At 39.8% G+C, this 18628-nt stretch overlaps 1 protein-coding gene and 1 non-coding gene across 2 annotated transcripts in view; one reads left to right on the plus strand and one right to left on the minus strand.

The window, feature by feature from the left end:
• Window positions 1-18628, minus strand: part of LOC127238240 (cadherin-related family member 3) — a 92656-nt gene that overhangs the window by 22028 nt on the left and 52000 nt on the right. The window contains exons 5-10 of the mRNA XM_051206774.1: window positions 18364-18458; window positions 14939-15046; window positions 14043-14239; window positions 11022-11199; window positions 6307-6469; window positions 1323-1425 (exon numbers count right to left, since the gene is read on the minus strand). Coding sequence (XP_051062731.1) covers window positions 1323-1425; window positions 6307-6469; window positions 11022-11199; window positions 14043-14239; window positions 14939-15046; window positions 18364-18458 — 844 coding nt within the window. The remainder of the gene's footprint in view (window positions 1-1322; window positions 1426-6306; window positions 6470-11021; window positions 11200-14042; window positions 14240-14938; window positions 15047-18363; window positions 18459-18628) is intronic.
• LOC127238326 (U6 spliceosomal RNA) lies at window positions 15275-15383 on the plus strand. Its single transcript, XR_007835916.1, has one exon. It is a non-coding gene; the product is annotated as a U6 spliceosomal RNA (small nuclear RNA).

An 18628-nucleotide genomic window follows, 5' to 3' on the forward strand; every position in this document is an offset into this window, starting at 1 on the left:
AAAAACTACCTCAAAGAAGTTCTACAGCCTCCCAAGTGCTCAAACACTGTGGGGAGCATTTCCATTCAATCATAGCATCTCTACTAACATTATTGTATCAGTGAATCGAGGATTGAAAGTGCCCTGGGTGTACTGATTACAACTCATGGTTAAGTTCTATTTTGTTGAAAAACAAACATCTTCTATAATTCTAGCCATCTACTCCACGAAAGACAATATTACTTCACTATTTGTCCCAGATGCCTTCTCAGAATCCATCTCAATTCAATGATCGAAACAACCATCAGCAATGATTCAAGAGTTTTTACCCAGCTGTCCCCCCTTATCCTAGGCTCTTCACTGCCAGACAATGTGTTTCTACTATAAAGTTTGAGTTTTCTTCCTTAACTTTTGATTTATAATTAATCTGTAGGGCCACTTTATCACAGTGGTTTTCAGGTATGAGAGACATAGTACTAATGGCAGAAATAGCCTGAAAATTACCCAAATATCTGTTCTCAGGGAAAAAAAATCTCTATAGCAAAGAAACAAAGCAAAACAAAAACAAAGACAGGAACTGCTGATTGAACAAGGAGCAATGCCTTGGAAACTTGATGTATGCTTCCATTTTCACACGAGTAAACAACGAGAAATAGGTACCAGTCAGTTCACTCATCACAGCACTCTACTCTAGATCCTTAGCACCCAACTCAGACATGTATTTCTAAAGGATAGTAACTCACTATCAGCAAAGCTACAACTATTAAATCTACAGATGCCAAGGATTTTATAATCAAGCAGTCTGAAACTCACTGCCCTAATGACTCATTTACCACAGGAAGGCACAAAATGCTGGAAAAGTTATGAGGAGACCTTGTGTGAGAGAGCAGTAGCTGGGCCCAGGACATTCACTAAGGTCCTGAGCCATAGAACTTGGCAAGTGTCTCTATTTGCATCAACAAAAGCTTTATGTCATGCAACATCATTCAAGTAAAATGTTTCTTTTAAAACATTCAATTACCTGTAAGTTTGAACTACATGTTGCCTGATATATGAAGCTCTTTCCAACTCAGGGTTATTTGGTATTATTTAGCATAAAGAATAGGCAGACAGATAGACAGACAGATAGACAGATAGAATCAAGAATCAGAACTGGAACCCACATCCCTGTTTTTCCAATGCCAAGATCTCTAGCCAGACCAGGATATAAGGACTGTATGTTATTTAAAATGCTACTAATAGGTCCAAATGGCTCCCAGTGATGATGGAAACCTCCTTCAGTCTATCTCATTCTCCCAATATGATGATTTTTTGTAACACATTAACCAGTCTATCATGATTACCTGTATGAGATGGATGTAGGTCATCAAACACTAAAATCATCATTTCATAAATGTGTCCTGCTGCAACCACCTCCGGGTTCTCATAATCCAGTTCTTTGGTAACCTTATAGATCAACATTTCAGAAAAAAATAATCAAAAGTTCTTTATTATGTTTTACATGTGTAGGGGGGCATTCACTATGGCAGTCAGAGGACAACTTGAAAGAGTCCATTCTTTCCATATTGCAGATACCCGAGATGGAACTCAAATTGCCAGGCAGGTGCCTTTATCCAATAGGCCTCCTCACTGGCCCAGAACCAAAACTTTTAATGTACATGCTTTGAAAAGACAGTCTGGAAAAGTGCATATGGCCATTTTTATTTCCTAAGGTTGGCATCTCAAAATGAAGGCGTCTGTCAGATACATAGAAGTGAGCATTTTTGTGGAACAGCAGGATGGCACAGACTCCCTTCCAGAGTAGCATACTTTTGGAGGAAACATTCCAGCATTGAAGAAAATACAGAGCATAATCTACATTGCATGCTAATTGTGTTACTATAAGCAAAACATCTAACTGTAGTCCCATGGGATTCAGTTTCCTCTTCAAGTGTGCAGATGTACGTGTAGACAAAGCACTCATGTACACAAAACACACCAGTAAATAAATCAAATGCAATCTATTTCTATTATAAGATACCTCATCATAGTATTTCTGAGTACTAATTAGGTTTCAATTAGAGCTATAGGTAATAGGGCTCTAACAGTAAGATGGTCTCATATCAGAAACTCAAGAAACTCTCATAGAGTAGTGTAAGCATCAATCTCAGTTTGGCAAAAACAAATGAATCAACATGGCACCACGAATTCCAGGTTCAGAAAGAGCTTCTCTTTTTTAAAATTCAGCATATGACTCATTCACCATTCAGGGAATTACACTGAGTACCCTCTATGAAGCAAGTACTGTAGCAAATTTTAGTTCACAAATGACAACCACTTAGCAATATGTGTAAATGTTACAGTCTAATAGGATCAACAACTAAATAATTGTAAGTGTAAATTAAATGTTTTCTTAGGTGGCAGGCAATCTGCACTGTAATGATGGTAGAAGATAATTCTTAAGAATAGGTGACATTTAATACCTACGTGATAGGCATGCAAACACAAAAGTCATTTAGAGGCAGGTGATAGATAAAGGCATTCATTCAGCTCAGCTACAGATCAAGCATATGTGAAAGCTCAAGTATTCAAACATTGCTTACAAATCATCTGTCTTTATCCAAACTCCACTTTAAAGATGGCAGTTTGGATTTGTATTGCAAAATAACTATCAACCCAGTAACCATCTTGGGTCTGTGCCCAATTTACCAAACCTCACATGCATGCAAGAACTTACCTGGTAGCTGTGGATTTTGTCAAGAAAATTTGGGGTTAGGATTGGAGAAATAAAGAGCTCATCTGTAGGTTTCTCAGTCATACCTTTCTGGCTAAGAGAAGAAATTGGTAGGTTGAGGGTAGTTGGTGATATGAGGGGTAAGGAACTACAAAAGCTGTAATGGATTGGTTTCCTGAAATAAATGCTGAGGGAATTTGGGGTTAAGAAGAGGAATTTCTTCTAAAGCAGAACCATGTGTAGAGAAAGAAACAAAAACCCTATAGTCTTCATACTCTGCCAATAGAAAGTTTGACTTTCTAGAGGAGGAGCTGATACCAGTTACTTCCCATGCCAGAGAATAAGCCATTGTCACACATGCTGTCACAGAGACTCACCTTTAAGGAAATTAGCATGTGTTTTAATTTCTGATTTCCCCAGCTAAATAGGAAGTGAATTACTTTTGCTTGTATAAAATGGAGAAAATGATGGTAGGGACAAGATTGTTCAGAACCTGTCCAAATGCCTCCTGACAAGACAGCAGAGGAGCCCAGAATTCTCCTTGACTTTATCAGGACTTCTCCTTTGGAAACTACTAGCATCATTCCAACTGGCCATGACATCACTCCATGATGGGAGATGTCAGTCTGTAAATATGTTTCTCATACTGGTTAATGAATAAAGCCTTGTTGGCCAATAGGAAAACCAGGTTGGTGGGACTAGGAGACAAGGAGGATTTGAGGAAGTAGTAGGGAGGAGTCAACATGGAGAGACTGGAGAGAGCAGAACCACTGGCCCCCTCTCTCCGGTAAGATAAGACATGGAAGTACTTAGATTGATAGAAATGGGTTAATAATTAAGACAGAGCTAGCCAATAAGAAACTAGTAACTGGCCAACAGCATTATCTCTAATACAGTGTCTCTATGTGTTATTTGGGGCAGGCATGGCGGTGGGACCGGTAGTGGGGGGGGGGATGCCACAACATGGCTAATAAGAACTTCCACTTAAAATTTAACAAAAGCTTAAAAAAGGATTTTAGAAACAAAAGAACAAAGACAAGCAAGGCTTCTTGCTAACAGCATTTTTCTGGGTTGGACTCTGTTTTGTGAGAGACAAGCAAAGATTTGCATGGCTCCTTTAAGGGAGATTTCCTGACTCAGCATAAGTGGCAAAAAAACCTCAAAGCTTTTAAAGACTCTGCTAACAACTGAATGTTGTATGTGAGAGCTGGCAATGACAGTGACCACATCTCCAAGCCGGCAACACGCTGCTGGGTGCAGCCTAGACCAAGGCAGTGAGCATAGCTCTCAGTTCTGGCGGTAAAAGTACCCGCCGCCATCTTGGATAGATCACAGCTAATACAGCTATGGCTTTCAATTTAGCAATGTTGTTGTTTAGCAGATAAAAGACTCATGGCCAGAAAAAGCAAAAGATTTACAGTAAAGACAAATTCACATTAAGAAAAAGCACTAAAGGTTTATAGTGTGTTCTAAAATATACGTAGGGAGAGAAAAAGAATAAAATGGTTTTAAAAAGACAGAGAGGAGCTGAGTGTGGTGGCACACACCTTTAATCCCAGCACTCAGGAGACAGAGGCAAGCAGATCTCTGTGATTGCAAAGTAAACCTGATATGCAGAGTGAATTCCAGGACAGATAAGAGTTACACAGAGAAACCTGTCTCAAAAAATAAAAAAATAAAAGTAAAAAAAAAAAAAAAGAGTAATAAAAAAGCCAAGTAAAGATGGAGAGAATCTGGATACTGTACAGCATTATATTGTCTTTATATCGTTTGACTGCTGAGGAAACAACTGTTAAAGGAAATACTGCTGGATTAATTCAATTTATATATTTTAAAAATGCTTTGACTTTAAAATTTAAGTCTAAGGACAAGTTACTGAGGAAAAGGATTTCTATTTTTGTTCCCACAGAAAATGAAAACCTGTGGATTCCTTCCATATTAATGTGGTTTGATCAAGCCAGACCCCCTGAAACAGAGTCACAGGTGATCCAACATTCAAAACAGTTGGGACAAAGCAGCCTTGCAGACTACAGCCAAGATATCTGCGTCTTCTTAGTATCCCCATGACAGCGCCCCCTACCAGCAGGAAGCAGTTTGGAAAGAATGATGCCCAAATTCCCAAATATTGTTTATAAATGTTTGTTTTCATTTGAATGGGGTTGGTCATAAATGGTTAATGATCACAACCTATATCTTTAAAGGTAAAAAGGGGATTGTGGTATAGAAATGAGTACATTGCTTTGGAATGGATTTTCATTTATTGATACAAAATTAAGTTCAATTTTCTGATATGTATATTTCTCCTCTTGTTTAGGTATTATGTTTATATAGCTCATTTAAAAATGTATAACTGAGTACAGATTATAGATCGTTACCTATAAAAGTCAAAACTTATAGTTAAGTTACTTAGGATTTCTAGATACATAGTGATATATTTGAGATAAATAGGCATTCTTCAAACCTTTCAAAGACCTACAGAATATGGCATTTAAAATGGTTTAGAGTTTTTTTTCTTGACAGTGAGACATAAATGCTCCTGGCAACACCACCTGCGTCAGAAAGGAAGATGGACATCAAAGAAACGCATTATGAAGTTTGCTTCCAATATGGCAAGACTAGCCATTTGGGCAAGATACTGTTCTTGTCTGGACTGTTTGACATCATGCTGTATAAATGGGACCTGTAGGACCCCAGGAACATGACTGCTGATACATGATGGACATTGCTACAGGGTTCCTGCTTCAAGGAAGAGTCTGCCAGACATTCTGCAGGACACAGAGAAAAGTGACTGACAAACTGCCAATACAGATGGACAGTTTAAAGTTTCCTGCTTTGCTGAAGAGTCTGCCAGATGCATTATGGCCTATGGGCTGAAGATGGACCATTACAGAAGAACTTCAGGTGACTGACCAGGTGAGTTGTCTCAGTCATTTCTAGAGTTTATATATTATCCTTCTGTGGTCTTTGAGGGAGTTGAAGACAAATAGTTATAGTTATAATTTTCCTTAGTTAGGATTAAAGATAAGTTACATAGACTTTAGACATACAAAGATAGGATAGATGATGGAATATTTTCTTAAATCTTACTAAATGTTAATGGACTAAATATTGTTAACTGTGATTCTTATTTAATAACTGTTGTGTGATATAGTTTGCTATGTTAAGGTTAAAACCTTTCTTTTTATTTAGGCAGAAAAAGAAGAGATGATGAGAGATGTCATTCTGTAAATTTGTTTCTCATACTGGTTAATGAATAAAGCACTGTTGGCCAATAGGAAAGCAAGATAGGCAGAACTAAGAGACAAGGAGTATTCAAGAAAGTAGTAGGGAGGAGTCAGCATGTAGAGACTGGAGAGAACAGAGGTCCGGGCCCACTCTCCGGTAAGATGAGACCACGTGGAAATACTTAGATTAATAGAAATGGGTTAATAATTAAGACAGAGCTAGCCGATAAGAAACTAATGCCTGGCCAACAGCATTATATCAAATATAGAGTCTCAGTGTGTTATTTGGGGCTGGTGCCGCGGTGGGTCCAGGCCAGCACGAAAACCTTTACTAGTAACAACTCCATTCTCTTGGGAAAGCTCCCTGGAATTACAGCCACCAGGGCTCACCTGAATGAAATTTTCAGCATTTGGCACTTGTTCAAATGGTTGTCCAGTACCTACTGGGCCAGAGCTTGCAGCATAATGAATTGTGTCAGGAGGCTTGTCAAGGTCATGGCATGAGAGCTTTGCAATTATTGTGTCTTTTGCAATCTCCTCCTTGCCTGTGTACCTGTTTAATTGTTCGAGAAGAAGAATCAGTTTAGATGGGCATTCTCTTACAAGGTTATGTCTTATCTGTAGATATACACTAGTGTGCCCTGTTTATTCTGCAGCAGACAGGACCTCTTTAGAGTATCATTTAGGTGACCATGTCCTTGGTTTGTTTCTGCAGCCAGCTAGATATTTCTTTGGGAAAGAAAGTTGATCAAGGCCACCACACCCTTGGGGAAGAGCCCAGTAGGAATCCAGGAATCTGCTCTTTCTCTGGATTTACTCTATTCTGGCACATCTGGGTGATGCCCATGGTTTCACTCAAAAATTATCACCTCCACAGCCTTATGTTTCAAACACTAGTTCTCTGCTGGTGGTACTATTCTTGGAGGCTTTAGGACATAAGGTCTAGCTGGAAAATGTTATTCCCTAGACACAGTCCTTGGAAAATTAAACTCTATCCCTTGGTTCTGCCTTGCTATCTGCTTCCCTGTCCACATGTGAACAGCTTAGGCCACATGCTTTCCTTTCCACAGACTGGAATGTTCCTCTATGCCTTCTGTGTCATGATACATTCCAACTGTGAGTCCAAACTCATCTTCCCTCCCTTAAGTTGCTTTGTTGGGCATTGCTCACAGCTGTAGGAAAGAAACAAATACATGTGACAAAGAGAGCTAGATGGTCCTTGACATTCTATAATCACAATAGATGCATTCACCTTTCTATGCATCTACCCACCTTGGATCTTATCACCGCATGTGATAAGCCTTCAGCTCCTAAATCCTACACATCCTGCAATGACTGATCTAAATCCTACACACCCTGCAATGCCTAATCTAGTTCTCTTTCTTCAGGAACCTTTACTGATTCCCAGTCGGCCATACATCTTCTCCTAGCAGCCAAAACATGGAACCAAGGGCTTAAGATTATGTTGTTTGGCATTTTGTTCTGTGGGATTTTTAGTTGTTTAATTTTTTTCACTGCTGCTTTATCAGTTTTTGTTGTTTTACCCTGGCAAGACAGAGTCCCATTACAGCACACAAGCAGAGCAGAGCAACAACAGGGTACAGCCTGGAATAGGTGCTTGGTTAATTAACTATGATCCTCCTGGGAGAATAAATGGAAACTAGCAGAAGAAGAAAATATTGGAAAATTTCTCTACTAAATAGATTCCAAATCCAGGTTGCATTTGTTGTTTATAACAATGAAATAAGTTAGATACTGCTGTTATCTAGAGAATCATAATCAGGGTCCAAACAAGACCACATGGAGTAGGAAGCAAGGCTAAGTTTCATTTTTCATTAGTTTGTCAGGAATAATGCTTAAGGAATCAGGGACAGCTTCCCATGTGTAAAGAGACTTACAGAGGCTCAAAAGAGAAATTTCTAAGTATGACCCCAACAGAACAGGAATCAGCCCAAGATGTGAAAATGGGTTTCACATGAAATTAAAAATCCTCTACTTAGCAAAGCAAACAGGCTACATAGGGAGGGAGAGGGTCTTTCCCAGCTATACTTCAAACAAGGGACTAAATCTACAATACATAGCTGAAAAAAATAGGTAAAAAAAAATCTTGCCAGTTAATAAATGTGCTAATGAGTTGAACTGACAGTTCCCAACAGAAGAAACACAAATAGCCAATGTATATTGCACATAAAGTGTTAAACATCTTGTCCACTAGGGAAAAGAAAATTGAAACTACCTTGAGATTCCATCTCATCACAGTCAGAATGGCTACAATGACAAAAAAATGCTGATGAGAATGTCTGGGGAAGGAGACTCTGTTCACTGCTGGTGGGAGTGTGAATGGTATAGCTGCTGTGTAAACACGTGTAGAAGCTCTGCATAAAATAGTAAATAGAACCGCTATGTGACCCAGCCGTACCACCTCTGAGCATACCCACAGATCTCTGTACCCTACCACAGAGACCCTTGCACATCCAGATTTATAGCTGCTGTCATCACAATAGCTAGAAAATGAAAGCAGCCTCGATGTCCACAGTGGAATTTTATTCAGTTGTAAATAAAAATACATTATGCAAATTTCAGGAAAATAGACTGGTGTGAAAATTGGGATATTAAGGAAGGTAACCCAGTCTCAGAAAGACAAGTATTCTCTCTCATTTGAAACTACTGGCTTCTAATTCTTACATGTGAGAATGAGAGTCGGTAAAGGTCATGAATAGAGAGGGCGGCATGAGAGGCAGAAGAAGGAAGGAGGAGATAATTGTAAAGAAAGAAAGGGTGGGTTCTAGGCAGCTTCTGGGGGAGCCGGGGAAGGAAGAACAAAATAACCACATGGGAAACAGCAAAAACCCCTTATCCACAAACCCAGAGTTCTGAAACTCAGATGTTTTCATCATTTACTTATCATCAAATCCTGACCCTACATGAAATATTTCACATCAAGACTTTGCCACACTGTCAGATCATTTTTGCTTCCACTTACAGTGATTTGAATATAGAGATATGCTATCCTCCCACTAAGAAAGTTATAGAGTATAAGATGCACAGACCATGTTACAATTTTTAAAGGTGTATGTAGGTGTGCGGGTCCATGTGAGTGAACATACCCACATGTTCATGCATGTGGAGGCCAGAGGACAACCATGAGTATTATTCCACAGGGACTGTCCATCATTTTGGGTTTTTGTTTGGGTTTTGTTGTTTTCTTTTCTTTCTTTTTTTTTTTTTTTTTTTTTTCTTTTCTTTTGACAGAATCTCTCACTGGTCTGGAATTTACTAAGTAAGATAGACTGCCCAGTTAGTGGGTCCAGGAACCGACCTGCCTATTTCCATTTCCTTAGGGCTGAAAATACTTGGCATTTTTATGTGTGTTGTGGGCCCTGAACTCAGGTCCTTGTGCTTGTGAGGTAAGAACTTTACTGAGATATTCTCTCACCTCAGGAACAAAATCTTTAAACGTGTCCAGTGGTCAGGAGGGTTTCTGGTAATACTAACAGACCTATAATAAGAACCATTATGAAATAGCATCTGCTCAGCACTGTGCTGAAATAGTACCAAAAAACTAACCCATTAATTCTTCACAAGCATTCTTCAAAGAGTTCTATTGGTATCCCATTTTACAAAGCAAAACTGAAGGGCTTCAGTTAATGGTGGTAGGATTAGAGTCATTATGTTCTCAGATCTCACTTGCAGATCTTAGAAAACTCAACTTTCCAACAAGGACATCTGTTCAACTATGTTCATAGCAGCATTATTTGCAATAGCCAGAACCTGGAAGCAACCTAGATGCCCCTCACCCGAAAATGGATAAAGAAAATGTGGTACATTTACACAATGGAATACTACTCTGGGGAAAAAACAATGGAATCTTGAAATTCGCAGGCAAATGGATGGAACTAGAAGAAACCATCCTGAGTGAGGTGACCCAGTCACAGAAAGACAAGTGTGGTATGTACTCACTCATAAATGGATATTAGACATAGAATAAAGGATTATCAGCCTGCAATCCACACCTCCAGAGAAGCTAAGAAACAAGGAGGACCCTAAGAGAGACATATATGATTCCCCAGAGAAGGGGAAAGGGACAAGAGCTCCTGAGTAAATTGGGAGCATGGGAGAAGGGAGGGAGGAGAAAAAGAAGGGAAAAAGAGGAGGGGGAAGAGAACAAGAGGGATCAGGAAGATTGAGTCAGGGGAAGAATAGAGGAGAACAAGAAAAGAGATACCTGAATAGAGGGAACCATTATAGGTTTAAAGGGAAATCTCACACTAGGGAAATGTCCAGGGATCCACAAGGATGACCCCAACTAAGAATCTAAGCAATAGTGGAAAGGCTACCTTAAATGCCCTTCCCCTATAATGAGATTGATGACTACCTTAAATGCCATCCTAGAGCCTTCACCCAGTAGCTGATGGAAGCAGAAGCAGACACCCACAGTTAAGCACTGAACTGAACTCCTGGAATCCAGTTGCAGAGAGAGATGAGAAAAGGGGTCAAGACCAGGCTGGGGAAACCCACAGAAACAGCTGACCTGAGCAAGTAGGAACTCACAGATTCCAGTCTGATAGCTGGGGAACTAGCTTAGGACAAACTGAAGGGAGTGTCAGTTAGGAGGCCTGGGCAGTGAATCCAGTACTTATCCCTAATGCAGGAATGGACTCTGGGAGCCAATTCCCCATGGAGGGTTATTCTCTCATCCTAGATACACAGGGAAGGGTCTAAGTACTGCCCCAAATGATGTGACAGACTTTGATAATCTCCCATGAAGTTCTCATCCTCCCTGGGGTGTGCATGGGGGTGGGTAGGTGGGGGTGAGAAGATGGGAGGGAGAGGGAACTGGGATTGATATGTAAAATTAGATTGTTTTTAATTTAAATTTAAAAATATAAACAAAAAAATCTACTAAGTCCAAAAAAGAAAAAACAAGAAAGAAAGAAAGAAAAGAAACTTTCAGTCATGAACAGGACCAGCAGGCCATTTGTGAGGAACATTTCTGAGTAACCCAGATTCAACTTGATGATCAACTGTGTGTCGGCCAATAAATCTGACAGCCCTTCCTTCTCCTTTGCCCACTCTGAGTTCTTGCTTACCTGATGACTGCTTACCTAATCAGATATTGATCACAGAAAGGTGAGTTGTCATTAATGCCATTAATATAGGTAGTCACTAGAATTGTTGCACACCTCTGGTCACCATCACATGCCTTAATGTAGAAGGATAGAGCACTTGCAAACCCAGTTTTCTCCACATCAAGACGGGAAGTTGTAACCACAGTCCCTTTCTCTGTAATGACACAGCACAGCCTGCTTAGAATGGACCAAATTGTCATTTTCAAAATTACTTCATTACATGTGTAGCTACAAAGAAGAGAAAGGGAAAATTGTGCCCTATTCACTAAAATTAAGAAGCTGACTCAAAGTGCATGCATACTATTATATTATTTATCCATGAGATGTGCTATTAATCATATTATGTTAAATATAGAAAAACAAAGTTGATTTGGCTTAGGAGAACAGAGAAGACTCCCTAGAAGAAATCCTTATTCTAGGACTTGAAGGTCCACAGCAGAAGAAAATGTCAGTTAATGGGAGATGACTCCCAACAAAAAGCCACAGATGAAAACCCTGCCTGAACATGACTTGTTCTTCTTACTCAACCATCACTTAAATCCTGCAAACATTATCTGAGTGTCCTCTATATAGCTGGAACTATGGTAGCTACTATATTCAGCATGATGACATAAAATCTCCATATTTATGGAATTTACATTCAAAGCTGGGAGATAGCCCTCAACATGTGCAGAAAAACCAAAGGTTCAAACGGTATATTATTATGGAAATGAGTGCTATAATGTGATTTTTACAGATAATAATATCTAATGGTCAGGTGTTTAGGAAATGCAAGGGAGCAATCTGGAAACAGACAGCCTACCTGCTGGCTCACAGTAAGAGGCCAAGGAAGAAAGAATGGGGTGGCATGATGGACACTGGGGGAGGGCCATGGGCGTGGTTGAGAACAAGGCAAGAGCCAGAGAAAGGACCTCAGTGTTCAGGTAAGAAATTTGGGCCATAGGGACCCCAGTCTGACAGCTGGGGAACAAGCATAGGATCAAACCAGACCCCCCTGAATGTCTATAGGGCCTCTGGTAGTGGATCAGTAATTCCTAGTATAGGAATGAACTTTGGAAGCCCATTCCCTATGAAGGGATGCTCTCTCAGCCTAGATACATGAAGGAGGGCCTAGGCCCTACCCCAAATAATGTGATAGACTTTGATGACCCCCCCATGGGAGGCCTCACCCTCCCTGAGGAGTGGATGGGGGTGGGATGGGGGGTTGGTGGAGGGCATGGGAGGGTCAGTGGAGGGCATGGGAGGATGGGAGGGAGAGGGAACTGTGATTGGTATGTTAAATAGGATTGTTCCTAATTTAAATAAAAATTTACTTAATTGAGTTGAGGGACAAGTTACTGGGGAAAAGGATTTCTATTTTTGTTTCCACAGAAAATGAAAAGATGTGGATTCCTTCCAGACTAATGTGGTTTGATCACACCAGACCGCCTGAAACAGAGTACAAGCTAATCCTACATTCAAAACAGCTGGACAAAACAGCCCTACAGACTACAGCCAGGATATCTGAATCTTCTTCGAATCCCCCCAAGACAGCGCCCTTTACCAGCAGGAAGTAGCTTGGAAAGAACGACGCCCAAATTCCCAAATATTGTGTATAAATGTTTGTTTTCATTTAATTGGACTTTGTTATAAAAAATTAAATAAAATAAAAAAATTCCAAAATGAAAAAAAAATTACTTAAAAGAAATAAAGAAAGAAGTCTGAGCTAAACTTCAAGTGCAAAAAGCACACATGGAGAAGAAATACCTCCCACTAGGGGCTCTGTGAGGGTGCTTAGCATCTTGGAAAAGAAGCACTACGAAGAACAAGATCAGGAAGAATCTGAGACCAGAATGTTACTGTAAACAGGTTATTTGGGAGGGAATCCAAGGTAACGTGATGTGGAGAAGAGGGGCAGGGAAAAATATTTCTAGGAAAAGCATCACGCCAGTTACCACCACTGGCACAACAGCCTCACATCTCTGAGGAATTTTGTGAGCCATAGAATTGTTCATACCAAGAGTTGTTCTGTGGCAGAGAAAATAGCTGGAGAATTTTGTACCAAGTCCTGAGTAGCAGACTTTCACCGAGTCCAGCCTGAGACTTGTGGGAGAGAAAGGGAATGAAGCTATCAGATCCCGAGCAAAGGAAGCACTGATGCTGAAGGCTAGAACCAAGTTTACTGGACTGAGCAGATATCAGTAGGACATATGAGTCTGCTTCAATGGCTAACCTGTATATGTGCTAAAGATAACCAGCACTGTTCTTTCCATTTAGCAACTCTAGCTTTAAACACTACATAATTTGCACCCCACCCCCAAGACTGGGTCAATAAGGAACAAAAGACTAGCTTTAACTAGTCCAATCAGGTTCTCCCTTATAAACATTTGGCCCTGAAATAGAATAAAGTCATGTTAGGTCTAAGAATATGTGCTAAAAAATGCTGTAAGGAGTATGGGTTTTTCCATCCTCCACCTGTCTGGTCCCGCCGCCGCGCCAGCCCCAAATAACACACAAAGACTCTGTATTTGATATTATGCTGTTGGCCAGTTACTAGTTTCTTATCGGCTAGCTTGTCTTAAGTATTAACCCATTTCTGCTGATCTATGTATTTCTCTTACTGGGGAGCCGGCTGGCATACTGCTTTCTCCCAACTCTCCATCTTGGCTCCTCCTTCCTCCTTCCTATTTCCTCCTTGTCTCCTAGTCCCTCCTATCTTCCTTTCCTATTGGCCAACAGTGCTTTATTCATTAACCAGTATGAGAAACATATACAGAATGACATCTCCCATCAAAATGCATATAAAGTGTCGAGTTAATAATATTCATAATAGTCAAGAAGAGACAGGGATTGGCATAGGAGTAAGATACTGGCCCTGTAGAATTACTCAGCAGACATTTCCAAAGTGTCCAAGAAATGTTTCATGATGTGGTTTTACTCTTTCTACCTCCCCTCAGGAAACTGGGTGGGTGGAAGACAGGAGTGCAATTACTCAGGGCACCACAGTTCTCAACCTACCTTTGTCTATTGCAAAATAACCATCCCCTGTCTCCAGTCCAAAAGTTAAGTCTCCCAAGTTATCTTCATCAGCTGCCTGGCACATTGCAATCATCTTCCCAATGGGAATTTCTTCATCCAGTATGATGTTGACTTCATGATGCAGAGTTGAGTTTGTGGAGGTAACACTCAAGACCCCATTTTCAATATTAAATAAGCTTGTTTTAAAAGAAAGATGTTATTGGTATGGCACTCAACTTGTTATTTCTATACCTTGTAAAGGTGTAGCAGACTGGATAGAGTAGTGACATGATAGAAATCGTATTCATGACAGAAGTATCTTAACCACTTACTGATGGTCACTTAGCTATCGTTTGCATAAAAATCCTAAGAATTATCATGGATTACTCATTGTTCCTAACAGGCACTTCCCTGGGAAGTAAGTACCATGTTTGTCTGTTTTCTGGTTGTGAAAAATGAGAACTGAAGAAATTAAGTAACTTTCAGAAGGTGGCTGAGAGAGAGTGACACCACAAACTTCTTTTGCTCCAAAACCTGTGTGTATGGAACACAGTGTTCTTACCCTTGAAGTACAAGCTACATTCATAGAGCTGCTGACCCTCAACAAGTTTTTTATACACTTACTGGTTATAACACTGACTATTATCTTCCTTAAGGGAAATAAGAACTAAGCTAGAAAGTTGGTACTAAGGATGTACTGTGTGAATAACACCTTATTTTATTACTATTTCAATATAGTTTATACTTTAAAATGATTTTTGCTTTTCTTTGGACTCTATTATGTGGTTGTTTATACAATGCTTGTTTACTTTCCTTCTCAGCCAAAAAGAACAGGGAAAAGGATGGAAAGATTATGTTTTCAAGGTCAAATCAAATAGTATGTCGTATTTTCTTACCTGCAGGTGAGAGTGGGGTCCTTATTGTTGACATTGATGAGGAACATCTTTAGATTTCCAATAGCAAATAGTCCTCCAGGATCAACCACTTTAATAACCAATGAAAAACTAAAAGCACAGCCACAAAAAGGACAGCTAAGACTTCATGATAAATAGCAGGCTTCCAGAGAAAAGAGCCCAGCAGACTTAACTGGCCAGCTACAACAATGGCCTCCTTGCGTTAGGATGTCAGTCAGACCAGGTTTTTTGCAGTTGGAAATGACTAACACTTTGTAAAGAAACAAATGGGACAGATCAACTGACAGGAGAGGCAGTAACTTTTAAGACATTTGCCAAGTGCTAGCTTTGTTCACACATACACTAAAACTGGAACAACATAGATTAGCATGGGCCCTGCACAAGGATGACACAAAAATTCATGAAGAGTTTACAAAAAGATTTTTTTTAACATTTATTATTTCCTATAAATAGGTGGAGGTGGAGGGCTATGGAAAACCCTTAGCATTTTGCAATGAACAGATCATTTATAGCTATTGGTTTATACCCTTTAAACATTGACTTCTTTTATTAAAGACTAACAGATACTGAGGTTAGTGTTAGGAGTGCCCCAGTATGGTTGAGGTCATGTCATCCTGCCATCCAAGATGACATCTCCAGGCAGGAGGAGAGTTCAAGTCTATAGGGAGACTTAAACATACAAATAAAAATGGAAGAACCTGTCAAAACAAATTTATCACGGTAAGAAACATTAGGATTCTTACACAATTGACAAGTTTTTATTTCACAAAGATATGTGAGGGATGGGACCTCTGGCAATGGAACCAAGTGCATGAATGGACTTCGGGAGCCCATTCCTCATGGAGGGATCCCTTAGCCTAGAAACAAGGGGGAGGGCCTAGGCCCTACCCCAAATGACTCAACATATTTTGATGATCCCTCTTGGATGGCCTCACCCTCCCTAGGAAGTGGATGGGGGATGGGAATGGGAGGGTTGGTGGGGGGAGATGAAAGGATGGGAGGGAGAGGGAACTGGGATCAATATGCAAAATAAGACAAAATATTAAATAATAATTTTAAAATATATGTGAGGATGGTAATGAAAGGAGGAAGGTGAAAGTTTGCTTACTAATGGTGACTGCTCTCAGCTATAGACGTTACCCACATTCAATCATGGCTCCTAACTTTCCTAGTGCTTTTCAGACTTGATCCCAACAAACTCCAATTCCAGGAAAATTGAAATAATTACTTTCTTCTCCACGAAAAAAATCTATTTTACCTTGAATTATACCAAAAAATGACACCAAAATTCCCTCTCCTTCTCTCCATACCAGTGTGTAACAATTTCTCAATTTCTTATTTCATAATTTCTTTCAAGAAGATGATGACTTGTGAAAAAAAATAAGTGTTGAAAAAAACCAAAAAGCCAATCAATCTAAACAAATAAAGACCTATAAAAAATATTTCTAGCCTAACAGGATAGCACATGTCCTTAATCCCAGCATTCTGGAGGCAGAGGCAAGTTGATCTCTGAAAGTTAAAGGCCACCTTGGACTATATAGTGATTTCCAGGCTAGTCAATGATACACAGTGAGAACCTATCTCAAAATAATAATAATAATAATAATAATAATAATAATAATAAAATTCTAATAAGTTGTAAGTAAACAGTGGGAATATGGTATGGGCAATTTTCATAGTTCAAATTCAGATTTTGTTTTGGGGAGGCTGCATGATGATAGAGTGAGGCCATGAGGATCCTTCCTAATACTTCCCTAAGGATTCAAGCAAGTGATTTCATAGCCCAATACCTCCTTTCAAAAAAAGGATTTTGAATTTTTACATTTTAAAGATTAGTAATTAAACAATTAAATTGGTGTTAGTGAGATGGCTCTGTGGGTAAATTGCTTGCCTCTACCCAAGCTTGACCCCTAAAACTCAAGAAAAGATGGGAGAAGTAACTTCACAATGTTGTTCTCAAACCTCCCCAGGTGCACTGAGGCATGTGTTCCCAGCCACACTTCATGCACATACACAAAACAAAGATTATCAAAAGAAATAGAATGTCTAAAAATCATTTCTTATCCAAATTTTACCTTATTTCAGTAAAGGTCAACTCAGCAACCCAAGCAAATCTGCATCAGGGATTGGAAGAAAGGAGGGAAGGGTGGAGGGAGGAAGAAGGTAAAAAAGCAGGAAGGGAGGAGGAGAGGAAGGGAAGGAAAAAGAAAGGAAGGGAAGGAAGAGAGAGGGAAGAAGAAGGAATGAAAGAAAGAAGGAAGGAAGGAAGCAAAGAAGGATATGGCCACAAGGAGAATAGATAGACATGTTAGCCAATCAGCCATTAATATTCTCATTCTGCAATCAGAGCTTCAATTTTCTACTCTTATTTCCTCTAATTTCAGAGATAATAAGAAAAAAAGAAAAAAAGGGAGTCTCTCACTTTCACTTACCCAGAACAAAGTTGCTTTCCCAAATTTTAATTAATTTGCATTTGCTAAGAAGTCTTAAGACTTATAAATATCTAGGGTATTTTGTTTGGGGCTTTGGTTTAAGACAGCTTCATGTAACCTAGGCTAGCCTTGAACTCATTATGTACTCAAAGATAATCTTGAAATGTTGGTCTTCCTGTCTTCCTTTGCCCTGTGCTGAAATTATGTGTGTAGACTCATAATCTGTTTGATGAGGTGGTGGGAGTCAAAACCCAAGGTCCCACATATTCTAGGCAACTGAGCTACATTCTCATCTCTGACACTTGTGACCATCTTGATGATCCAGTTATGGACCTGAGTCTCCTTCAGTGGGATCTGATGTATATTGGGTGGGCAGCCGGTCTTTACTGTCCAGGAAGCTGCTCCGGATACTTTCCATTCTTCTCAACTTTCGTGGTGGCAAAGAATCACTTATGAAAGGCAGCAGAAAGTTTATTGGAATGCCTTCAGAGTCTACTTCCTTTTCCTGTGAAGCACTTTGAAGCAAAATGTGTAACTGAAAGGGCGTAGCTATAAGTCATTATAAAACTAAAAGAGCGTACTTGAACCAGTGGTAGCCCATTTAGCTGATGCAGAGGAAATAACAAAGTGGCCATGTGCTAACTTCTGACAGATGCTGATTATTACATTAGAAAACAATTCTACATTAAAGGTATCTGGAGAGTGACCTTCCCACTTCCACAGCAGGGTACAAATAGAACTACTAACATAATCTTCTTGCTCCACTGTGATGAAAGTAAGTGCCACAGAGAGGGTCCACACAGACATCCAAAGCAGCAATAGGACAATTACGAATGAGTCCCAATTTCATTAAGACAGTATCAAGAGCAACTTCAGTGAGGAGCATGTTAGGCTCAGATAAGGAGAAAATTTTTCAGAAGGGGAACTACAAGCAATAGGACCATCATTCTCAAAGAAAGCCCAGCACAGTGTTACCTTCTCATGTCGCTCTCAAAATCCAAAGCCGTTGCTGTGGAAATTGTCCCAGTGCTGTCAATAGTGAAGCCAGAGCTCTCCGGGGAAATAAAATACTGTTTGTTGAATAGGAAAGGGAAAACAAAATATTGCAGAGATGCAACACATTCCCTGGTGAGGTTGCTCAACCTCTAAGAACTAAGCCTGAAATCTTCAGGTACTTTGTGCGGCTCATCAACCACAGGTCCCATGTAGTAGATGATCAGAAAATGTTGGCAGCAGCAGC

This window comes from Phodopus roborovskii, unplaced genomic scaffold (assembly GCF_943737965.1).
Source record: "Phodopus roborovskii unplaced genomic scaffold, PHOROB, whole genome shotgun sequence".
NCBI lineage: Eukaryota > Metazoa > Chordata > Mammalia > Rodentia > Cricetidae > Phodopus > Phodopus roborovskii.